The sequence below is a fragment of the Erythrolamprus reginae genome, chromosome Z (assembly GCF_031021105.1).
Source record: "Erythrolamprus reginae isolate rEryReg1 chromosome Z, rEryReg1.hap1, whole genome shotgun sequence".
Lineage (NCBI taxonomy): Eukaryota > Metazoa > Chordata > Lepidosauria > Squamata > Dipsadidae > Erythrolamprus > Erythrolamprus reginae.
The window spans coordinates 63,546,135-63,568,815 of NC_091963.1; the positions used below are offsets into that span (position 1 = coordinate 63,546,135).

At 42.8% G+C, this 22,681-nt stretch overlaps 1 protein-coding gene across 2 annotated transcripts in view; it reads right to left on the minus strand.

Moving 5' to 3' along the window:
* SUGCT (succinyl-CoA:glutarate-CoA transferase) overlaps positions 1-22,681 on the minus strand; it is a 417,742-nt gene that overhangs the window by 37,193 nt on the left and 357,868 nt on the right. For both annotated transcript variants that reach the window (XM_070727742.1, XM_070727743.1), the window contains one exon: positions 19,414-19,477. In XM_070727742.1, coding sequence (XP_070583843.1) covers positions 19,414-19,477 — 64 coding nt within the window. The remainder of the gene's footprint in view (positions 1-19,413; positions 19,478-22,681) is intronic.

A 22,681-nucleotide genomic window follows, 5' to 3' on the forward strand; every position in this document is an offset into this window, starting at 1 on the left:
AGATGAAATTGCTAGAGTAATTAAAGGGTTAAAACAAGCCAAAGCACCGGGCCCAGATGGGTTTACAGGGGAATTCTATAAAACTTATGTGAATGTGTTGTTGCCGCATTTGGGAAAATTGTTTAATAATATATTGTTAAATCGTGATATCCCGCAGATATGGAAGCTTTCAGAAATTGTTACCATTCTGAAGATGGGTCGAGATTTAAGAGAGCCTGGGTCTTACCGTCCGATCAGTTTGGCAAATCAGGATTATAAAATATTTATGAAAATACTGGCAAATAGATTAGAAAATATTTTACCAAAAATAATTGAAGAGGATCAATATTGATTCGTGAAGGGAAGGAAAATAAGTGAACCAATTAGAAATGTAATGAATGTGATGCACCATGCTACCGCTACTAAAAGGAAATTGGGAATTTTGAAATTAGATGTTTATAAAGCGTTCGATAAAGTTAACCATAGTTATTTATATAAATTAGGTAACGAATTAAATATGGGGGGAAAATTTTGTGAAACTATAAAAGAGATTTATAAAGGAAATGAAGCATATATAAGAGTGAATGGACAAAGAACGCAGAGTATTAAAATATTAAACGGCACCAAGCAGGGATGCCCTTTGTCTCCAAAATTATTCGTAATAGCAATAGAGATCTTACCTAATAAGATAAGACAAGATAACACTTGGGCAGGATATAGAATAGGGGAATTAGAAATGAAAATAAATTTATTTGCAGATGATGCAATTATATTGACCCAGACCCCGATGGAGATGATTAAAGGTATAATAAATATTTTACAAGAGTTTAAGCAGGAATCGGGACTGTCGGTTAATATGGAAAAATCAGAGATTATGTGTTTAAATATAGATCCGAGAGAACAGATAGAAATTAGGAAAGAATCAGGGTTGAAATTAGGACTTAAAAAAAATAAAATATTTGGGAATTTGGTTATTGAAAAACCCAGCGAAAATTGAAGAGATTAATTATAGATTAATATGGAGGAAAATGTTGAAACAGACGAGGAGCTGGAAAGATAAAAAGCTAAGGAGACTCTCTAAAATAAGAGCTTTAAAAATGATGATAGCTCCCAAGATGATGTACCTATTTCAGGTGCTGTCGGGGGGGCTATCGGTATGTAAGGTTAAAGAGTGGGACAAAAAACTAAATTATTGGATTGAAGAAGATAAGAGACCAAGAATAAGAAAAAAGTGGTTAATTGCGAATGAAAAAGAGGGGGGATGGGGAGTTCCATGTTTGCAGCTGTATAGGGAAGCTTTTCAAATGGAAAGGTTAATGGAGTTGCAATTAGGTGAAAATAAATGGGCGAAATTGGAAAAACAGATAAACGGGATGAACAATAGAGAATTAATTTTTAGAAAGTGGAATAGGAGTGATATAGGTAAATTAATAGGCCCAATGAAAGGGACTATGGAAATTTGGAAAAAATGGCAGGGGAAAATAGGATTATATAAATCTAAACTGTCATCGCTTTATGTAATAAATAGAGAAAATGAAATTAACTTAAATAGGGTTATAGGAGAGTTGAAGGGAAGAGGGATAACTAAGATAGAACAGTTATACGAGAAGGATGGCAGGCCAAGTAGAAATCGTATAGAATGGTGGTTAGGTAAGGGAAGGTGGCTACAAATAAATGCAATATGTAAATATCTAAATGAAAGGGAGAATAAAGAAGTATTATGGAGGGAGGAGACAGGGTTAGAGAAAATAATAAGAGAAAAAAGTGAGGGGATAAAGGCCCAAGCAACTAATATATACAAATAGCTAGTGCAGTCAGATGGGGACACGATTGATGGATTGACTAAATTGTGGCAAAATGAGATATTAGTAGAGGTACAAGAAATGGAAAATATAGTAGAAGATATAAGGAAAATTAAAAATACAAGAATCAGGGAAATGAGAAGGAAAATATTACATAAGTGGTATTTCACTCCCGTTCAATTTGCACATTTTCAGCAGAATGTCAGGGGGAATTGTTGGCATGGTTGTCAAGACAAAGGAGTGTTTATGCATATGTTTTGGGAATGCCCGATAGTGCAGGAATTTTGGCAAAAAGTGAAAGAGGATATCAATAGAATGTTAAATATACAATGGACAATCACTAAGGAAATGGCAGTACTAGTAAAAAGTAATGCGATGGGAGAATTTAGCGAAATAAAAAAGCAGCAATAGAAAGCGCTCAGGCAGTAATAGTTCTGGGTTGGAAGGATGCGACAAAATGGACAATGCAAAATTGGTATAGGTACATGGTGGACCATATTCAATTTGAAATTATGGAAAAAAGGATAAATTTGGATAATGAAACTGAGTTGGGACAGCTGATGGGACGGTGGGACAAGGTAAGACGATATATGACGAGCAGAATCCGAGACCAAGCTACAAGAAATAAATTGGAATCACTCTATAATATGTAAACAGATATATTGCTCTTGGGTTAAGTGGATTATACAAGAAATACCCCCAATTTGGTGGTGGGGAATGTATGTATGTCAGAGTGGTGGGCACAATTCACTACGCACTGTTTTATGTTGTGTGATGTTAAATTGTTAAAAATCAATTAAAAATATTTTTAAAAAAACAAAAACAAAAGCATTTGCCAAGAAATAAAAGCAGAATGTCTCAACTACCACAGCAAACAACAAGAAAATCTCCTTCGCACCAAATCTAACCGAGCCTTCTACAACTTTGTCAACAACAAACTCAAAGACTCTAGACCTATTCCACCTCTCGTTGGACTCAACAACAAAGAATACCATGACGATCCATCCAAAGCTAACCTCTTCAACTCTTTCTTTGGCTCTGTCTTCGTTAACAGTAATGGTTCATCCCCCATCTTCACATATCGCACCTCAAACTCTCTCAATGACCTAACCCAAGTAGACTTCACTATAGATTGTGTTGAAAAAGCAATCCAAGACCTTAAACCTTCTCTATCAGTCGGACCAGATGATCTTTGCGCATACTTTCTAAAAAAACTTTCTCCAGCTTTAGCCGAACCACTAAGCATCATCTTTCAAAATTTGTTCAGGACCAGTACACTCCCCAAGCTATGGTCAAAAGCAGTAGTCATCCCCATCTTCAAAAAAGGAGACCCTTCTCTCGTTGACAACTACAGACCAATTTCTCTATGCTGCATCTCATGTAAAGTCATGGAATCAATTATAAATCAATCAATCACCCTTTACTTAGAATCTAATAACCTACTCTCTAACAATTTGGATTCAGAAAGAAATTATCCTGCAACCTTCAACTACTTCACTGCAAAAACATATGGACTACCCACCTAGATCAAGGAAAATCCATTGATGCAATTTATATTGACTTTTGCAAAGCCTTCGATTCAGTGGTCCATGACAAACTACTCCTAAAACTCAAATCCTATGGCATCTCAGGATTCCTCCATAGCTGGATTACTGCATTCCTGTCAAACAGGCAAAAAGTTGTCAAAATTGGAAACGCCATTTCCACCCCTGTCCCGGTTAAAAGTGGTGTTCCCCAAGGCAGCGTACTAGGACCTATTCTATTCATTCTCTACATCAACGACCTCTGCAATCATATTACAAGCAACTGTGTTCTTTTGCCAACGATGTAAAACTTTTCAACACCACGGACAACACATCTACTCCCCAAAAAGACCTCGACTTTGTCTCACATTGGTGTAACACATGGCAACTTCAAATATCAACCAGCAAATGTTCTATCCTCCACATCGGCAAAAAGAATCCGTACCTCATATATAAACTGAATAAACAAAATCTCACAGCCAACCCCCACTCAGTAAAAGACCTTGGAATACTAATATCAAATGATCTAAGTGCCAAAGCCCACTGCAACAATATCACCAAAAAGGCTTCTAAAGTTGTTAACCTGATCCTACGCAGCTTCTGCTCTGGCTATCTCACACTACTCACCAGAGCCTACAAAACTTTTGCCAGACCCATACTTGAATACAGTTCATTTGTCTGGAAACCATACCACATCTCAGACATCAACACCCTTGAAAATGTCCAAAGATACTTCACCAAAAGAGCTCTTCACTCCTCCACTCGAAACAGAATACCCTACAAAAGCAGACTATCAATCCTAGGTCTAGAAAGCTTAAAACTACGTCGCCTAAAACACGATCTAAGTATTGCCCACAAGATCATATGCTGCAACGTTCTACCTGTCAATGACTACTTCAGCTTCAATCGCAACAACACAAGAGCACGCAATAGATTCAAACTTAATATTAACCGCTCCAAACTTGACTGTAAAAAATAGGACTTCAGCAACTGAGTTGTCGAAGCGTAGAACTCATTACCTGACTCAGTAGTGTCAACCCCTAACCCCCAACATTTTTCCCTTAGACTATCCATGATTGACCTCTCCAGGTTCCTTAGAGGTCAGTAAGGGGTGTGCATAAGTGCACCAGTGTGCCTTCCGTCCCCTATCCAATTGTCTCTCCTTATCTCATTTATCTTTTCTTCCTTTCAAATATGTTCACCTATACTTTTATATTTTTTTCTTCTATTCTATTCTTTATTTATATTATTACATATCTATTCTCTTCAATGTGTAGTATGTATTGGACAAAATAAATAAATAAATAAATAAATAAATAAATAAAATAAAATAAAATTCTTTGAACAAGACACGATAGAAGACATAGTTAAAAACCCTATGATAGCTTGGGCCAAAATGTTCAGCACAATATACATTTAGCAGATTGGGAGAGATCATGGAACACAATTTCTAAAATCACACTGTCAGTAGCATATAAAGATAATTTTTATAAACTTTTCCATTGATGGCACATGCCTCCATCAAGGCTAGCAAAGATCTACCCGACACTACAAGACATTTGCTGGAAATGTAAAAAACAAAAAGGTTCCTTTTTTCATATGTGGTGGTCCTGCCCTAAAATTCAAAAAGTAGGGAAAACAACCCACAGATGGCTTACAGAAATTATAAAAGAGGAGATAGAATATACACCAGAAGGTATGTTCTTAAGAATTTGGAAAATATATTACTCCAAGCAAATGTTTTTTCTTATGACACACATAATCATCGCAGTCAGAATTTCACTGGCACAAATGTGGAAAAATGAACAGACTCCATTGGAAAGTTTAATTATTGATAAAATATATAGGTGTGCAGAGATGGACGAAATGACAAACTCAATCAAGAGAATAAAATATAAAGAAACTAAAGAATTATGGCACAAATGTCACGAATGGATCCAAAATAAAAACTGAAAAAGTAACAATACAAAGTATTAGTATATATAGAAATAAAAATAAACACTTCATAATAATAATATAAATGAAATAAGTACCTGTATTTCAATAAATTGTTAAGATGTCTGGCTTGGTGCAGTGTAACACTTGTTTGGCTGTTGTGTTCCATAGTACCTTGTGGAACTTGGTGTGCTGCCCTCTTTGCATAAGGACATCTAGTTTATATGGTAAGATATCTAGACTGCAGTCCTTAGTTTGTAGCTTGCAGTCAGTAGTGGAAAAATTGTTGCAGCCATATGCTGTAATGCAGCCATGTGTGCAGCCTCCACTTCCACAGTGCCCCCCGAGGAGGAGGGCTGTGTGGACAACTGTTGGTTCAGGAACATTACGTGCAGGGGAGCAAAAACATAGCAATTTTGGTCTCTCTGTATCAAATCCCTATACAGTGGTCCCTCGACTTGCGCGTTCTCGATTAGCGCGAAACGCTGCAACGCGGTTTTTCAAAAAATATTATTTAAAAAATAAAATATTTAAATATTTAAAAAAAAAAATTTTTTTTAAAAAAATTTTAAAAAAAAAATTTTTTTTTTTATTCTGTTCCCTGAATGGAGACCGCCGGCCGCTCAATCGGGCCGGCAGGGAACAGAATGGAGCCTTCCGCGGCGGGGCTGGTAAGGGGGGGAGCCGAGGGGGGAGCCGAGCCCAGCCCCGTGGCATTCGCATTCCTCCCGCCGGCAGCCGACTGATCGTGGGCTCCTTCGCAACCTCGGAGAGCTTCCTGGTTTTCGTGAGCTTTCATGCCCCGGAAGCTCTCCGAGGTTGCGAAGGAGCCCACAATCAGTCTCGGCTGCGGGTGGGAGGAAGGCGAATCCCCCGTGGGCTCCGTTATATTTTCCGCTGCCAGCCAGGCCATGCTGGCGGCAGCGGAACAATCGCTGGGTGGAAGGCGTGCTCGGCTCTGCCGCTCCAGCCGCTTTCGGCCGAGCCTCCCCGGCCAAGCAGCCAGGGAAGTCGAGCCAGGCGTGGCGGCGGCAGCGCTGCTTCTCCGGTCGCCCGGTCCAATCCTGCCTCCTGCGCCGATGTTCCCCGCTGCGACGGAAGGCAGTCGCTTGGCTAGGGAGGCTCGGCCGAAAGCGGCTGGAGCGGCAGACCGAGCACGCCTTCCACCCAGGGAGTCCTGCCCTTTCATTCCCGCCGACCACAGGGGCGAGGGGTGGGGATGAAGGGGCAGGACTTCCCGGGCGGAAGGCGTGCTCGGCTCTGCCGCTCCAGCCGCTTTCGGCCGAGCCTCCCTAGCCAAGCGACTGCCTTCCGTCGCAGCGGGGAACATCGGCGCAGGCCGCCGCCACGCCTGGCTCGACTTCCCTGGCTGCTCGGCCGAAAGGGGCTGGAGCGGCAGAGCCGAGCATGCCTTCCGCCCGGGAAGTCCTGCCCCTTCATCCCCACCCCTCGCCCCTGTGGCCGGCTCATCCAGGGGGGCGTGTGTGGACTGGCAAGCGGCAAGCGGGAAGACCAAGGGAAGGTTCCTTCAGCCGCCCAACACCTGATCCGCTCCGCAGCGCGGCAGCAGCGAGGAGCCGAAGATGGGGTTTCCCCTTTGCCTTTACCCCATCTTCGGCTCCTCGCTGCTTCCGCGCTGCGGAGCAGATCAGCTGTTGGGCGGCTGAAGGAACCTCCCCTTGGTCTTCCCCGCCGCCCACACGCAAACTCCACCTTCTGCGCATGTGCGGCCATGAAAAAAAATGGCGCACATGCGCAGAAGGTTTTTTACTTCCGCATCCAGTATAACGCGGAAATCGGTTAGCGCGGGAGGTCTTGGAACGTAACCCCCGCGCTAATCGAGAGATCACTGTAATGTTCTTGCGGATTTAAATGGTAAGGATGTTGTAGATATTAGCGAGGCCCCTCAGGCGGAGAAAGAGGGGATGTTCCAAGGGAAAGTTGTTGTAAGTGAGGTGCATAGTGTCACCAAACCATCAAGTCCAGTTAGTAGAAATAAAAAGAAGACACATTTTCTTGTGGGTGACTTGACTGTTAGAGGGGTTGATTTCAGAAAGAGCAAGAATGTAGTGAAGCTGATGAGGTGTCTGCCAGGGGCCACTGCCAGCAGGGACAGGAGGCAGATTACAAATATTGTCAAGGCTGTGAGTAAAGATAATAACATTGATGTGGTGGTGCATCTTGGCACAAATGATTTGTCCCAGTGAAATGTTAATGTGGTAAAAAGAGATTTCCAATGTCTAAGCGTGGAGCTGGGCAAAATAACTGATTCAGTGACTTTCTCAGAGGTGTTACCGGTTTGTGGTCAGGAGGATAAAACAACTTGTATCAGAGAATTTAATGTGTGATTAAGGCAGTGGTGTAAAGGTGAAGGTTTTGGTTATGTAAGTCATGATGTCAGTAGGTGGTCTAATAGGGAGTTGTTTAAGAGGGATGGTTTGCATCCATCATACAGAGGTACCCAGGTGCTCGGTGAGGAGTTCAGAACTTTTTTGGACAGGCATTTAAACTAGGTAAAGGGGACAGAGATGTAACTGATGTGGATGATTTCTGTCCCCAACCAATGAGGATAAATCAGTTTCTGGAAGCTTATGAAAAAGGAGCTGCAAATAAAATAGATGTAGTTGCTGATGATAAGGGGCAAACTAATAATGAAAATAATATTCTTTGGCTAATGTGCACGAATGCTCAAAGCTTGGGCAACAAGCTCTGTGAGTTAATGGCCATAATATCTAGAGATAATTTGGATCTGGTTGCCATAACTGAGACACGGTTTAAGGATTCTAATGAATGGGAAATATCCATACCAGGATATACACTGTATAGGAAGGATAGAATAGAGAGAAGGGGAGATGGAGTAGCCATTTATGTTAAGGAAAGTCTAAAAACAACACTAATTCAAAATACATGTAAAGATCTGGAGACTCTGTGGGTTTGCATGGAAAATAAAGAAGGTTCTGTCATTAGAATTGGGGTGATCTATAGGCCTGCAGGGCAATCTGAGGAATATGACAACAAGATGGTGGATGAAATTACCTAAATGACAGTAAAGGGAGATATTGTGGTTATGGGTGATTTCAACATGCCTGATGTTGACTGGAATATCCCCAGTGACCTTACATGCAAAAGTAAGAATATAGTAGAGGCCTTTATAGGAGCAGCTCTGGCACAGCTGGTTAAGACACCGAGGGGAGAATATTCTAGATTTAGTTTTTACGAATGGGAATTGGTTTCAGAGATTAAGGTGGGAGAAAATTTAGGTTACAGTGACCATCTATGTTTGTGGTTTGATGTAAAAACTGATTGTGAGCAATCCTATACTGCAAGTATTGGATTTCAGAAAAACAAATTTTAATGCAATGGGGGAATATTTAAATAATTAATTAAAGGGGAGGGATAAAATGGCAGGAGCAAGCATCCAGTGGACTGTATTAAAAAAAGCCATCTTAAAAGCCACTGGACTGTATGTAAGGCAAATAACTAAAGGTAAAAGGAAGAAGAAACCGCTATGGTTTAGCAATGATGTAAGGGCTATACTCAATGAAAAAAGACTGCCTATAGGAGGTATAAAGAGTCTGGAAGTATAGCTGACAGAGAGGTGTATAAAATAAGACAGAAGGAGGCGAAACAGATAATATATGCTGTTAAATCCTCAAAAGAGGAAGAAATTGCCAAATATGTGAAGAAGGGGGATAAAACCTTTTTCAGATATATTAGTGATAGGAAGAAGAAAAACTGCAGCATCACAAAGCTTAGGGGCGGGAATAATACATGCATTGATGGGAATAAGGAGATCGCTGACCATTTCAATAGCTACTTCTGTTCAGTTTTCTCAAAAGACACCTTACAATATAATACTATAGATGGACATTGCATTGCTTCCAGCTGTACGGATTCAGCTCTAGTGATCTTAGAAGCTGATGTCTTAGAAGAACTTGAACAATTAAAGATAAATAAGGCAATGGGTCCAGATGGCATCCATCCCAGAGTTCTTAAAGAACTCAGATTTGTCATTGCTACCCCCCTGACTGATTTGTTTAACCAAACCCTGTTAACAGGAGATGTTCCTGAGGATTGGAGAATGGCCAGTGTTGTGCCTATCCACAAGAAGGGCAGTAGAGAATAAGTTGGTAACTACAGGCCAGTTAGCTTGACATCAGTTATAGTTAAAATGATGGAGACTCTACTCAAAAATAGGATAAATCAGCACCTAAAAAACAATAACTTATTGGACCCAAATCAGCATGACTTTACTGAAGGCAAATCATATCAGAATAATCTCATTGATTTCTTTGACTATGTCACAAAGGTGTTGGATGAAGGGGTGCCATGGATATTGCCTATCTGGACTTCAGCAAAGCCTTTGATACGGTTCCACATAAATAGCTGATATAATAATAATAATAATAATAATAATAATAATAATAATAATAATAACAACAACAACAACAACAACAACAACAACAACAATAAATACCTGGAAGTCATTGGAGTCAATGAAAACATACAAAAGGGAATGAAATATTGGAAGACTGAGCTTTTTGTTGGCAATGAAAGCTATGGACTGATCAACATCAGAAGGCGCATCTTCCAGGGGGACTCTTTGTCCCCATTGCTATTCATCATCGCTATAATCCCGCTGTCACTCATCCTACAGAAAACAAACCTAGGCTACCAAACTGCTAGGAATTCACCAAAAATTTCACACCTGCTGTATATGGATGACCTGAAGTTGTACGGAAAATCAGAAACTGAGGTACAGTCACTAACCAACACTGTGTGAATCTTCACCAATGACATCAGCATGGAGTTTGGCTTGGATAAATGTGCCACAGTGGCACTGAAAAGGGGGAAAATCACTGAAAGTGAGAGCATTGAAATGCCAAATGGTCAAACCATCAAGTGCCACCAGCCAGAAGCCTACAGATACTTGGGCATCTTGCAACTGGATAATATCAAGCATGGTCATGTGAAAACTGTAATCAGCAAAGAGTACATTCAGAGGACCAGAAAAATTTTGAAGAGCAAACTGAATGGTGGCAACACTATCAAGCCTAAAAATACTTGGGCCATACCTGTCATTAGATACACAGCTGGCATAGTGAACTGGACTCAAGCAGAACTGGACAACTTGGACAGGAAAACCAGAAAATTGATGATGATCCATCATGCACTACACCCCCGCAGTGACGTTGACAGGCTGTATTTACCAAGGCAAATAGGCGGCAGATGACTTTTGCAAGCAGACAGTGGAAGAAGAGAAGCATGCATTAGCTGACTGTGTGAAGGAGAGCAAAGAGTCAGCGTTGATGGAAGTCAACAATAGGAAGCTTCTCAAGGTAAAGCAAACTAAGGACCAGTACAGAAAAACTAACTCAATGTTGTATGGATAGTTGGCAGAACAAAGCATTGCATGGCCTGTTCTTGGAGAAGATTGAAGGCAAAGTGGATAAAGAAAAGACCTGGTCATGGCTTACAAGTGGAATACTCAAAAAAGGAGACAGAAGAACTAATACCGGCGGCACAAGAACAGGCCATTAGAACAAATGCTGTCAAAGCCAGAATTGAAAAATCAACAGACGATCCAAAGTGCAGACTCTGTAAAGAAATAGGTGAAACAATTGATCACATACTCAGCTGCTGCAAAATGATCGCACAGACTGACTACAAGCATAGACATGATGCTGTGGCACAGATGATCCACTGGAACTTGTGCTGGAACTACCATTTACCAGTGGCAAAGAACTGATGGGATCATGAGCCCGAAAAAGTGGTCGAAAATGAGCAAGTAAATGAGCAAGAAAAACTACTGTGGGACTTTCGACTTCCGACTGACTGAATTCTGAAGCATAACACACCATACATCCTGATTGTGGAGAAAAAGAAAGTATGGATCATCGACATCGCAATCCCAGGGGACAGCAGAATTGAGGAGAAATTAGTAAAATACGAAGATCTAAAAATCGAGCTGCAACGACTCTTGCATAAGCCAGTGAAAGTGATCCCAGTGGTACTTGGCACGCTGGGCGAGTGCCAAAGGATCTCAGTGGACATTTGAAAACCATCGGAATGGACCAAATGTCCATCACTTCCTCTGCTTCGCTGAATGGACATGGGGTGGAGATGTAAAGCTGGGTATCACCAGCATACTGATGATACCTCACCCCATGCCCTTGGATGATCTCGCCCAGCGGTTTCATGTAGATATTAAATAGCAGGGGGGAGAGGACCAACCCCTGAGGCACCCAACAAGGGAGAGACCTAGAGGTTGTCCTCTGACCTCCCAGTAACACTGACTGCAACTGGCAAGAGAGGTAGGAGGACAACCACTGAAGAACAGTACCTCCCACTCCCAACCTCTCCAGCTGGCGCAGAAGGATACTATGGTCGATGGTATCGAAAGCCGTTGAGAGGTCAAGAAGCACCAGGACAGGGATAAACCCCAGTCCCGGGCCCGCCAGAGATCATCCATCAGCACGACCAAAGCAGCTTCCATGCTGTAGCCGGGCCTGAATCCTGACTGTTGAGGGCCTAGATAATCAGCTTCTTCCAAGGACTACTTGGGCTGGAGCGACATCTCCTTCTAACAACCTTCCCAATAAAGGGAAGGTTGGAGACTGGACAATAGTTGTTGAGTATGGCTGGGTCCAGGGAAGGCTTCTTGAGGAGGGGGCGCACGAGTGCCTCCTTGTAGGGAGCCGGAAAGAACCCCCCCCTCATAGAGGTGTTGACAATTTCCTGGACCCAGCTCCGTATCACCTCTCTACTGGCTGAAAGCAGCCAAGAGGGACATGGATCCAGCAAACAGGTGGCAGAACTCACAGCTCCAGTGGCCTTGTTCACTTCATCAGGTATCACCAGGTCAAACTCCTCCCAGACAGATGGACAAAGATGGGCCCCAATCATCTCAACTGACTCGTTGTCAATCGACACTGCTATCCAATCAGTCCATCCGAATCTGAGCAACTTTATCAGCGAAAAACGAGTTAAAATCCTCGGCACTGCTCTGCAAGAGTTCTCCTACTCCCCTCTGATTGAGAAGGGAGCGGGTCACCCTGAATAGAGCGGCTGGGCAGGATTCTACTGGTGCAATCAAGGTAGCATGATACGTGCATCTTGCCGCCATGAGCGCCACTTTGTAAGTCTTAATATGTTCGATCAGACTCAGACTTGTTTTCCCTCCATCGTTTCTCCAGACATCTCTTCTGGCATTTCAACACCCAGAGTTCCTTGGTGAACCAAGGAGCGCTCTGGAATGTAGTGCCGCAGAGAGGTCGCAACGGCGCAATCTGGTCAAAAGCCTCAGTCGCAGTCTTGTTCCAGGCCACAGCAAGAGACTCTGCTGAACTATGAACAAGTGAATCTGGTAAAACCCCAAGTGCCCTCTGAAAGCCCTCTGGGTCCATCAGGCGTCTGGGGTGGAACCACCTAGTCAGTTCCACCTCCCTGCGGGGGAGGGTTGGAGCCCGAAATTCAAGCCATAGTAGAAAATGGACTGACCATGACAAAGGCAAAACATCTAAGCCCCTTAGTCTCAGATCATTACTCAATTGCTCTGAGAGAAATATCATGTCTGGTGCATGCCTCCCCTGATGAGTTGGACCCTGAACTACTTGAGTCAGGTCCATGGCTGTCATGGTGTTCATGAACTCCTGTGTCAACCCAGAGGATTCACCGAGTGATGGCATGTGACCAAAGATGCAAATACCCTGGGTTGGCAGCCCACATGGGAACAAGGGTGGCCCAGGGCACATGGTCACTGGAGGAGGAGGCATGCAGCATCAACCTGCTGGAGTTCCGAGCTGTCACGTTGGCTCTCAAACACTTTGAGCGCCACATGTGGGGCTGACACATGCTGATCTTGATGGGCAATGTGACTACCAAAGCACACATCAACAGACAGGGGGAGGGACCATGTCCAGACAGCTGATATCAGAAGTCATGGCACTAGGTCTCTGGGTGGAGAGAAATATAGTGTCCCTCACAGGGATCACATATCACAGGTGAGCAATGTCAAGGTGGACTGGTTCAGCCACACAGCGTCGACCAGGTGCAATGGACTCTCCACCCAAACATGTTTCAGCATGTGGTATCTTGGTTTGGCCTACCTGTTTACCCAGGTTTGTGACCAGATTTCACACACAGGGCATGAAAGGGATGGACACCCTCTTCCAAGGTAATCAAGAGGGTGGTACAGGAGCAGGCAGAGTTAGTATTGTTAGCACCTCATTGGCCCAGGAGAGTGTGGTTTGCAGATTTGATGTCCCTGTCCATAGCTCCACCCTGAAAAATCCCAATGACAGAGTGATCAATCTCACAGGAGTCAGTCTATCATCCAGATCCTGGTTAGTTACAACTGACCACTTGGCGCTTGAGCTTCTTACCTTGAGACATCGCCAGGTACCAAAGGACATCATCCATATAAAGTTAGCTTCCAGAAGGCCATCCACAGAGCAGATATACTCATCCACTTGGAGGGCGTTCTGTCACTGCTGCACTCAGGCAGGGTTTTCCTGCTGGACCTATCCATAGTTAACATATTTCAGTTCTTGTGACAGGGGCTAGCATTAGGGCTGTCAGTCAACCCCCTCTGGCACCAGGAAGCTGCTCTCTCTACAGTCCTATCCTGCAGGTGGCTAGACTCCCTAGCACACATGACCTGATCAGAAATTCTTTAAAGAGGCATCAAAGTTATCCCCCCCACCCCGTAATCCATAGGTACCCAACTTGGGACCTATGCTTAATCTTAAACTCCCTCTCATAGGAACCCTTTGGACCAGTAGAACCTGCCTCCCTTACACACTAAACAATCAAGACAGCCTTTTTATGGTGATCATGTCAGCTCGCAGAATTTCTGAACTAGCGGTGTTATCTATTAGGAGGAGATCTCTGCATCTTCCATGCTGACAGGGTGATCTTGCGAGTAGACCCGACCTTCATCCCAAAAGTAATCTCCCTTTTCTATAGGGCACAGGAAATAGTTCTGCCTATGTTCTATGAAAACCCCTCTATCGAGCAAGAGGCCACTTGGCACACCTTGGATGTGGGGAGGGTGTTGGATAACTATATCTGGAGAATGGCATCCATCCACAAATCGGATATGTTTTTACAGTGTAAGAGTTGCAGGTTGCAGGATAATTTTTTCCTGAAACTGAATTGTTTGTTGGAAAGTAGATTATTAGTTTCAAGATGAAGTATAATGGATTGGTTTATGATGGATTCCATGACTTTGCAAGTGACACAAGTCAGGGAGATTGGTCTGTAGTTTTCAATGTTGCTTGGATCACCTTTTTTGAAGATAGGGATGACTGTGACTAGAGACCAGAGTTTAGGTAGGGAGCTAGTTGTAGAAGATATCTTGAAAATTATGCTTAGGGGTTCAGCCAGGGTTGAAGAGAGCTTTTTAAAGAAGTATGTGCATAGTCTGTCTGGTCCGATAGAAAGGGAAGGTTTTAGGTTGTGTAATGATTTTTTAACATTTTCCTCTGTAAATTCAATTTGTGTTAGATCATTGAAGTTAGTTGAGTTGCAATTAGGAAATGCTGGGCATGAGCCGTTGCTGTTAACAAAGACAGAGCTGAAGAAGGTGTTAAAGAGGTTGGCTTTAGTTATTTCATTGTTATACTCTTTATCATTAGGTCCTTTAAGGGTTGGGATGGATCTAGAGTCTTTGAGTTTATTGTTTTCAAAGTTATAGAAGGCACAAGTGGATTTTGTATGGAGGAGGTTTTCTTCTTGATTAATGTGATAGTTGGTACATTCAGTCTTTATTTGATGACATAGATTTTTATAGCGGTTTTTAAAGTTTGCAACATGGCCTGTTTTATTTTTACGCCAGAGTAATCTTTTTTTTGGATTGTAGCTTTCTTATTTTCATGGGTAATTTATTTTTCTTGGTTTTGGTGAATATTAGAGGTACATATAATTTTATGACTCTTTGGATTTCGAGCAAAAATATATTGTAATAGTCATCTACAGTGATACAGCAGGAGAATACTGTGGTCCAATCAAGAGATGAGAGATAAAATTCTATGTTTTTCTAGTTGGCCTTTTCAAAGTTGAAATTGGTTTATTGTTTTTATTGTTTAATATTGTTTATTGTATTTACTTAAGTAATTAATTATATAATAATAATAATAATAATTATTATTATTATTATTATTACTTTTTTATATTTTATGTTTCATTTTTTTGTTTTGGTTTGTATTTCTTTTTTTTCTTTTTTTGTATTTTGTAAATGTGTAAGTGTATATATGTATATATGTCTTTGGTTATGTTTTTAAAACAATTATTTTAAAAAAACTTCCTATAGCAAAAGAAAAGTTGAAATTGGTTGTCTTTTTCTTGGGGTTGTTTATTTGAGGAAGTATATTGAAGCAAAAGTCGATTGTGCTGTGGTCATTGTTGGAAAAGGGTTCTCTTACTTTGAGTCCATAAATTGAGTGTAAACTGTTGCAGAAGATGATCAGCTGCTACAAATTGTTACAGGCTTTGAACAGAGATTCTTGAGAGTGGAATCTGCATTGGGAAATCTTTCCTCAGACATTAAAACTGTTAAGAAAGGGGCAGATGTGGCAGCTGAAAAAATTCAGGAATTAGAACATCAAGCTATCAGTCAGGATGAGATTTCTAAACAATTGAATTACAGAATTGCTAATTTGGAAGACCGCCAAAGCAGAAGAAATTTACGTCTGTGTGGTTTTAGACCAGATTTTGCTTCAGGTTCAAAATTAACTGAAGCAATCCTTGGTTGGATGAAAGCGCAGGGTACCCAGGTTGGTTCTGAGGACATTTTATGTGTCCATTGGGGCGTTCCACGTAGAAACCGGAGGGGCAAAGAGACATTGTTATGGCCTTGGCCAGTGGGAAAAAAGCTGAAATTATCTACAAGTATTTGAAAAGCTGTGCCGGCCTTAAGCAAGATGGAAACAAGATAAGAGTTCTTAGAGATCTCTCTTGGGAAACTTTGAGAGCGAGAGCTGTCTTACACCCAATTTCAAGCTGTCTATATCAAAGTGGAAAAAAGTTTACCTGGGGTTTTCCAGCTGCCATCTTGGTATTCCAAGAAAATAAGATGTTTAGAGCACGATCACTGGAGGAGGGAAAGGCACTATTGAATCAACTGGGTATTGGGTTTGAAGAAAACGAAGCACAGGGAGCAGGAGGGGAGAGCGGAGTAGTTGGAGAGCCAAAAGGAGCAGAAGGAGAAGGAGAAGGAGAAGATTGTTTCAGTGGTCACAGCACCCCAGACGAGGAGGGAAGGCAAAGGGAGGAACAGCTGAATGAGTTAATGGGGCAGGTGGAGGCCATCACAACGGAGCAGAGAAAAACAAGAGCCAAGCGTGAGAAGAAAGCGAAGAAATGAAGAGTTCAAACTGATTTTGTTGCCCCCCCCCCCCTCAGAGATGTTTCTGGAATTCAGTGTTAACTTTTATTGTTGTTGGGGGGAGAAGGGAAAAAGGTAAAAGAAGTTTAAAAAGTAAAAGAAAGTATTATTCAAATGGATAAGGGAGGGTTGGAGGGGAATTTTAATCTCTAATTATATTTAAAAGTGGTTGAAAGTGGAGCACAGCAGTGTGGGAACGCAATCAGGAGAAGTGCCTCATGACTGGAAAAGGGTTTTTTCTTGTCCTCCCCCCTTCTGGTGGGGGGAGCACAAGGGGAGGCACTTTGGGGGGGTGACTGGGGTAAGGAAGGGGAAAATAATTAAACCAAGAGCAAAACAAGAGGGGGAAGGATTATTCTTGCATATTATGAGTGAGTGTAATATAATGGTTTTAAATGTGAATGGTTTGGGATCAGATTTGAAACGTTACAGGATATTGAGGATGGCTAAGCAAAATAAGGTGGATATTATAATTTTGACCGAAACACATAAAAGACGGGGAGGAAGGGATAAATTGATTAATGATAGAAATTGGAAATGGGTATATGAATCTCGAGGAACGCAAAATAGTAGAGGTATGGTGATTCTTACTCATCAGAGGGTTTTATTTGAAGAAGAGGTTGGAGTTCAGAAAGATAGAGAAGGGAGATGTTGTTTCTTAAAGGGAAAATGAATCAAAAGAAGTTGACACTGGCAGCAATTTATGCCCCGACAGCGAAAACAAAACAATTTATAATAAATACAAAGAGGAACTTGGATAACTTTATGGAGGGCACAATGTTTTTGGCAGGAGATTTTATTTATTTATTTATTTGTTTGTTTGTTTGTTTGTTTATTTATTTATTTATCAGATTTGTGTGCCACCCCTCTCCGTAGACTCGGGGCGGCTAACAGCAATAATAATACAATGTAAACAAATCTAATATTTAAGTTAATTTTAAAAACCCCAATTTAAGAAACCAATCATACATACTGACATACCATGCATACATTATATAAGCCTAGGGGGAAGGAAAGTCTCAATTCCCCCATGCCTGACGACAGAGGTGGGTTTTAAGGAGCTTACAAAAGGCAAGGAGGGTGGGGGCAACTCTGATATTTGGGGGGAGTTGGTTCCAAAGGGGCGGGGCCAGCACAGAGAATGCTCCTCCCCTGGGTCCTGCCAAACGACATTGTTTAGTTGACGGGACCCGGAGAAGGCCAATTCTGTGAGACCTAACTGGTCGCTGGGATTCGTGAGGCAGAAGGCGGTCCCGGAGATATTCTGGTCCGGTGCCATGAAGGGCTTTATAGGTCATAGCCAACACTTTGAATTGTGACCGGAAACTGATCGGCAACCAATGCAGACTGCGGAGTGTTGGTGTAACATGGATAGGTCTCGCAGCTGCATTCTGCACGATCTGAAGTTTCCGAACACTTTTCAAAGGTAGCCCCATGTAGAGAGCATTACAGTAGTCGAGCCTCGAGGTGATGAGGGCATGAGTGAGCAGTGACTCCCAGTCCAAATAGGGCCACAACTGGTGCACCAGGCAAACCTGGGCAAACGCCCCCCTCGCCACAGCTGAAAGATGGTTCTCTAATGTGAGCTGTGAATCGAGGAGGACGCCCAAGTTGCGGACCCTCTCTAAGGGGGTTAGTGATTCCCCCCCCCTAGGGTAATGGATGGACAGATGGAGCTGTCCTTGGGAGGCAAAACCCACAGCCACTCCGTCTTATCAGGGTTGAGTTTGAGTCTGTTGACACCCATCCAGACCCCAACAGCCTCCAGGCACCGGTACATCGCTTCCACTGCTTCGCTGACTGGACAAGGGGTGGAGATGTAAAGCTGGGTATCATCTATATACTGATGATACCTCACCCCATGCCCTTGGATGATCTCACCCATCGGTTTCTTGTAGATATTAAATAGAAGGGGGGAGAGGACCGACCCGAGGCACCCCACAAGGGAGTAACCTAGAGGTCGACCTCTGACCCCCCACTAACACCAACTGCGACTGACCGGAGAGGTAGGAGGAGAACCACTGGAGAACAGTGCCTCCCACTCCCAACCCCTCCAGCCGGCGCAGAAGGATACCATGGTCGATGGTATCGAAAGCCGCTGAGAGGTCAAGAAGTACCAGGACAGAGGATAAATCCCTGTCCCGGGCCCGCCAGAGATCATCCATCAGCGTGACCAAAGCAGTTTCCATGCTGTAGTCGGGCCTGAATCCTGACTGCTGAGGGCCTAGATAATCGGCTTCTTCCAAGGACCGCTGGAGCTGGAGCGCCATAAAGGGAAGGTTTGAGACTGGGTGATAGTTGTTGAGAATGGCTGGGTCCAGGGAAGGCTTCTTGAGGAGGGGGTGCACAAGTGCCTCCTTGTAGGGATCCAGGAAGGACCCCCTCCCCAAAGAAACGTTGACAATCTCCTGGACCCAGCTCCGTGTCACCTCCCTGCTGGCCGAGACCAGCCAGGAGGGACACAGATCCAGTAAACAGGTGGCGGAACTCACAGCTCCAATGGCCTTGTCCATTTCATCAGGTGTCACCAGATCAAACTCTTCCCAGACAGGTGGACAAGTACATGCCCCAATCACCTTGACTGACTCGTTAATCCTATATAATAAAAACCTGGCAGCTTCATTCACTTACTATGCTAATTATATCTTTATAAATCTAATATATCACCAATTAATTCACAGTTTAATATATTGTACAAATGCAGCCACATAATCTCATTGAAGCACATGCAAAATGTTTTGTGTGTGTGTGTGTGTGAATAATATCAATCTTAAGAAAATGTGCCAACCTGGAACAGTAATCGTCCCTACTGTTGGATGCTCCATCTCCATTATAAGTTTATTGTGAAGAACCTAAAACATAATAATAAATAAAAATATGTGATGAGGGTGATTTTAAAAACATTTTAAAGTCAATAATATAGACATCCATTATTACATATATGGCTAATGACTGTGTGGGCCCTGCAATACTTGGAACTTTGGACAACATCATCATAACTACTGCTGAACAAATGATCATAAGTTGATCATAGAAGATTCTGGAAGGAAATTTCTCTATCAGTTATTTCAAGAATTTTTACTGGCAACATAAAATTGACTTAGTAACTCTATGGTTTAAAGAAAGTGAGTAACTGACAGGGCAGATCATACATTCCTCCCAAAGTCACATATTTCATGTGATTAAAATTAAATAAGCACATGCATATCTGGGTTTTCTCAGTTCATGGCATCCCTGAACTGCTGATTTACAATCTTGTATTGAATGCCAAACAGGGCTGAAACTGAATTTTAATACAATAGCAACAACAACACTCTCTCAACAGCCTTCTCTAAAAAGGGAAGGTTGGACACAGGACAATAGTTGTTCAAAATAGCCAGATCCAGGGAAGACTTCCTGAGGAGAGGGCACACAATTGCCTCTTTTAATGGAGCCAGAAAGGACCCCTCCTCCAGAGAAGCATTGACAACCACCTGGATCTAGCCTCATGTCACCTCCCTGCTGGCCAAAACTAGCCAGGAGGGACATGGGCCAAATAAACAGGTGGCGGCACTCACAGCTACCATGGCCTTGTCTACTTCATCAGGTGTCACCAAGTCAAACTCCTCCCCCACAACAGGACTAAGACAAGTCCCTGTCACCTCAACTGACTCATTATCAGTCGACACTGCATTCCAGTCGGAGTTCAAGTCTGTCCAGATCTGAGCGACTGTATCTACGAAAAACTCATTAAAATCCTCAGCAGTGCCATGCAAGGGTTCCTCAAACCCCCTTATATGAAGAAGAGAACCAGTCACCCTAAACACGGTGGTTGGGTGAGATTCTACTGATGCAATCAGGGTGGAATTATATGTGCAATTTGCAGCCTTGAGCGCTACTAAGTAAGTCTTAATGTAAGAACTTAATAGTGCTCAGTCAGATCCAGATTTACTGTCCCTCCAATGCTCCTCTAGATGTCTATTCTGGTGTTTTATCCTGCTGAGTTCCTTGGTGAACCAAGGAGATCTCCTGGGTCTACTGACACAGAGAGGTCGCAAAGGTGCAATCTGGTCTAGACCTGTCTTGGGGCCATATTCCAGGCCGTTACCAGGGACTCTGCCGAATTATATATAAGTAAATCCACCTCGGCCGAGAAACAGCTGAGGAGGAGGTGAAAGAAACTATGATAGCCTGGGCCCAGAATTTTGGATATATCATAAACTTAGCAAAATGGGGAAGGATCTGGAATATAAATTGTAAATTAACACTAGCCACACCATACAAGGTAAATATGTATAAAATGTTTTACCGTTGGTATCTCCCCCTAGCACAACTGAACAAAATGTACCCAACAATATCACCAACCTGCTGGAAATGCAAGAGGGAAATAGGAACATACTACCACCTATGGTGGACATGCCCAGTCAAAAAAACTATTGGAAAAGAGTCAAAAAATGTCTTGAACAATAATTTCACCAACAATTAAATTAAAGCCTGAACTATGTTTATTAGGCACTGCAAGACAGAAATTCGCCAAAAGAGAAATATATCTGATCTTACATATCACACAGCTGCCAGATTGCTCTACGCACAAACATGGTAGAAACAAATTGCCCCATCAACCTTATCTTTAATAATTAAAACCATGGAATGTGCAGAGATGACAAAAATGACCCTCGAACTTCAAGAAAAAGATGAATCTGATTTCTATAGCACATGGGGAAACTGGTATAAATGGTTAGAACAGAAAAAATATCTGCCAGTGTCACCACCCCATCTCCGTTGCTAGTCACTCTCACTTTCTAGCAACTAATGGTAGCATAGTTTAGTTCAATAATCTGGAACATGTTCACCATCACCACCTGTATTGAGTGCTCCCACTCCACTCCACTTGTTTGCCTGGCAGAGTCTGCATTCGTAACTGAAATACCTTTGTCTTCCCAGACCTACACATGGGCAATCCTTTTCACCACTGTCAATGCCTCCTTACCATAATGGATTAGCTGCCAGCCGCTCTCACTCTCCTGTGTTAGAATTTTCTCACCACCACCATCTTTCTGTCAACCGTCATGCCAATCCGTATTCAACACAAACACAGCAAATAAGCTCCTGTTATTCTGTTAAAGGTTGTCCTCACAGCCAACTCAGCCAGCTTGGCCGCAAAACCTCAAGGAGCTTACCCGGTGTAGAGGGGAGTGAGTCTTGTGCAGAGGAGTAGGGTAGTCTCCTCCCAAGTCATCTGGTTGCCCTGTATTGATCCCACTTTCTCTCCTTTCTTCATGCTTGGGGATCAGGGGGAGGTATCATATTTTTTGCATTATAAGACTCACTAGACAACCATTAGCTTTACAGTCAGGTACGCAGTACTGGTAGCCAAATTTTCAATGTTTTTTTTCCTTTTTTTCCCTTCTGGGCTCTGAGTATGTTTTTCTTATCACAGTAAATGAGATTGAATGTGTATAATTTTAGAAGAGCTGTGCGTGTGTGTGTACATACGCTTTATATAGTAGATAATCAGGGGTGGGCTAGTGCCCGGATGGGCGGGGGGAATGCAGTGGGGTAGTGAAAATGGAGCTCCACCCCAGAGCACCCAATGTGCACTGAAAGATGTTGAAACAAAATGCATAAGCCATGCCCACAGTGTGGTAATAAAAATTTTGGTAGCCCATCACTGAAAGGAGGGGGGAAATCTACCTCTGCCTCTGCCTCCCAGCATCCATCTAGTATTCATCTGGCTAGGATCCTTGCAGCAAACAGCCTGATCCATTTCAGCATATTACTGTAGACCTAGCACGTGGCTCGTCAGAGCTTCCCTCTGTTGCACCTACACTGGTTGACTGAGCTGAGCTGCCACCACTGTCAGGGAATGCTGGAATACCACTGATCAGCTGTTCTAAGCAGCAGGAATTGCCACCATTTGCCATAGCCTATTGCCACTTGCCGCCATTCACCACCATTTGCTTCTCCACTTCAGTGGCAACAGTCGATGGTGGCAATCCTCTCTGCCTAGAACAGATAATCGGTGGCACTCTGGCAAGCCGATCCAACCACCAATCAGCTGATCTGCAGTGAAAGCT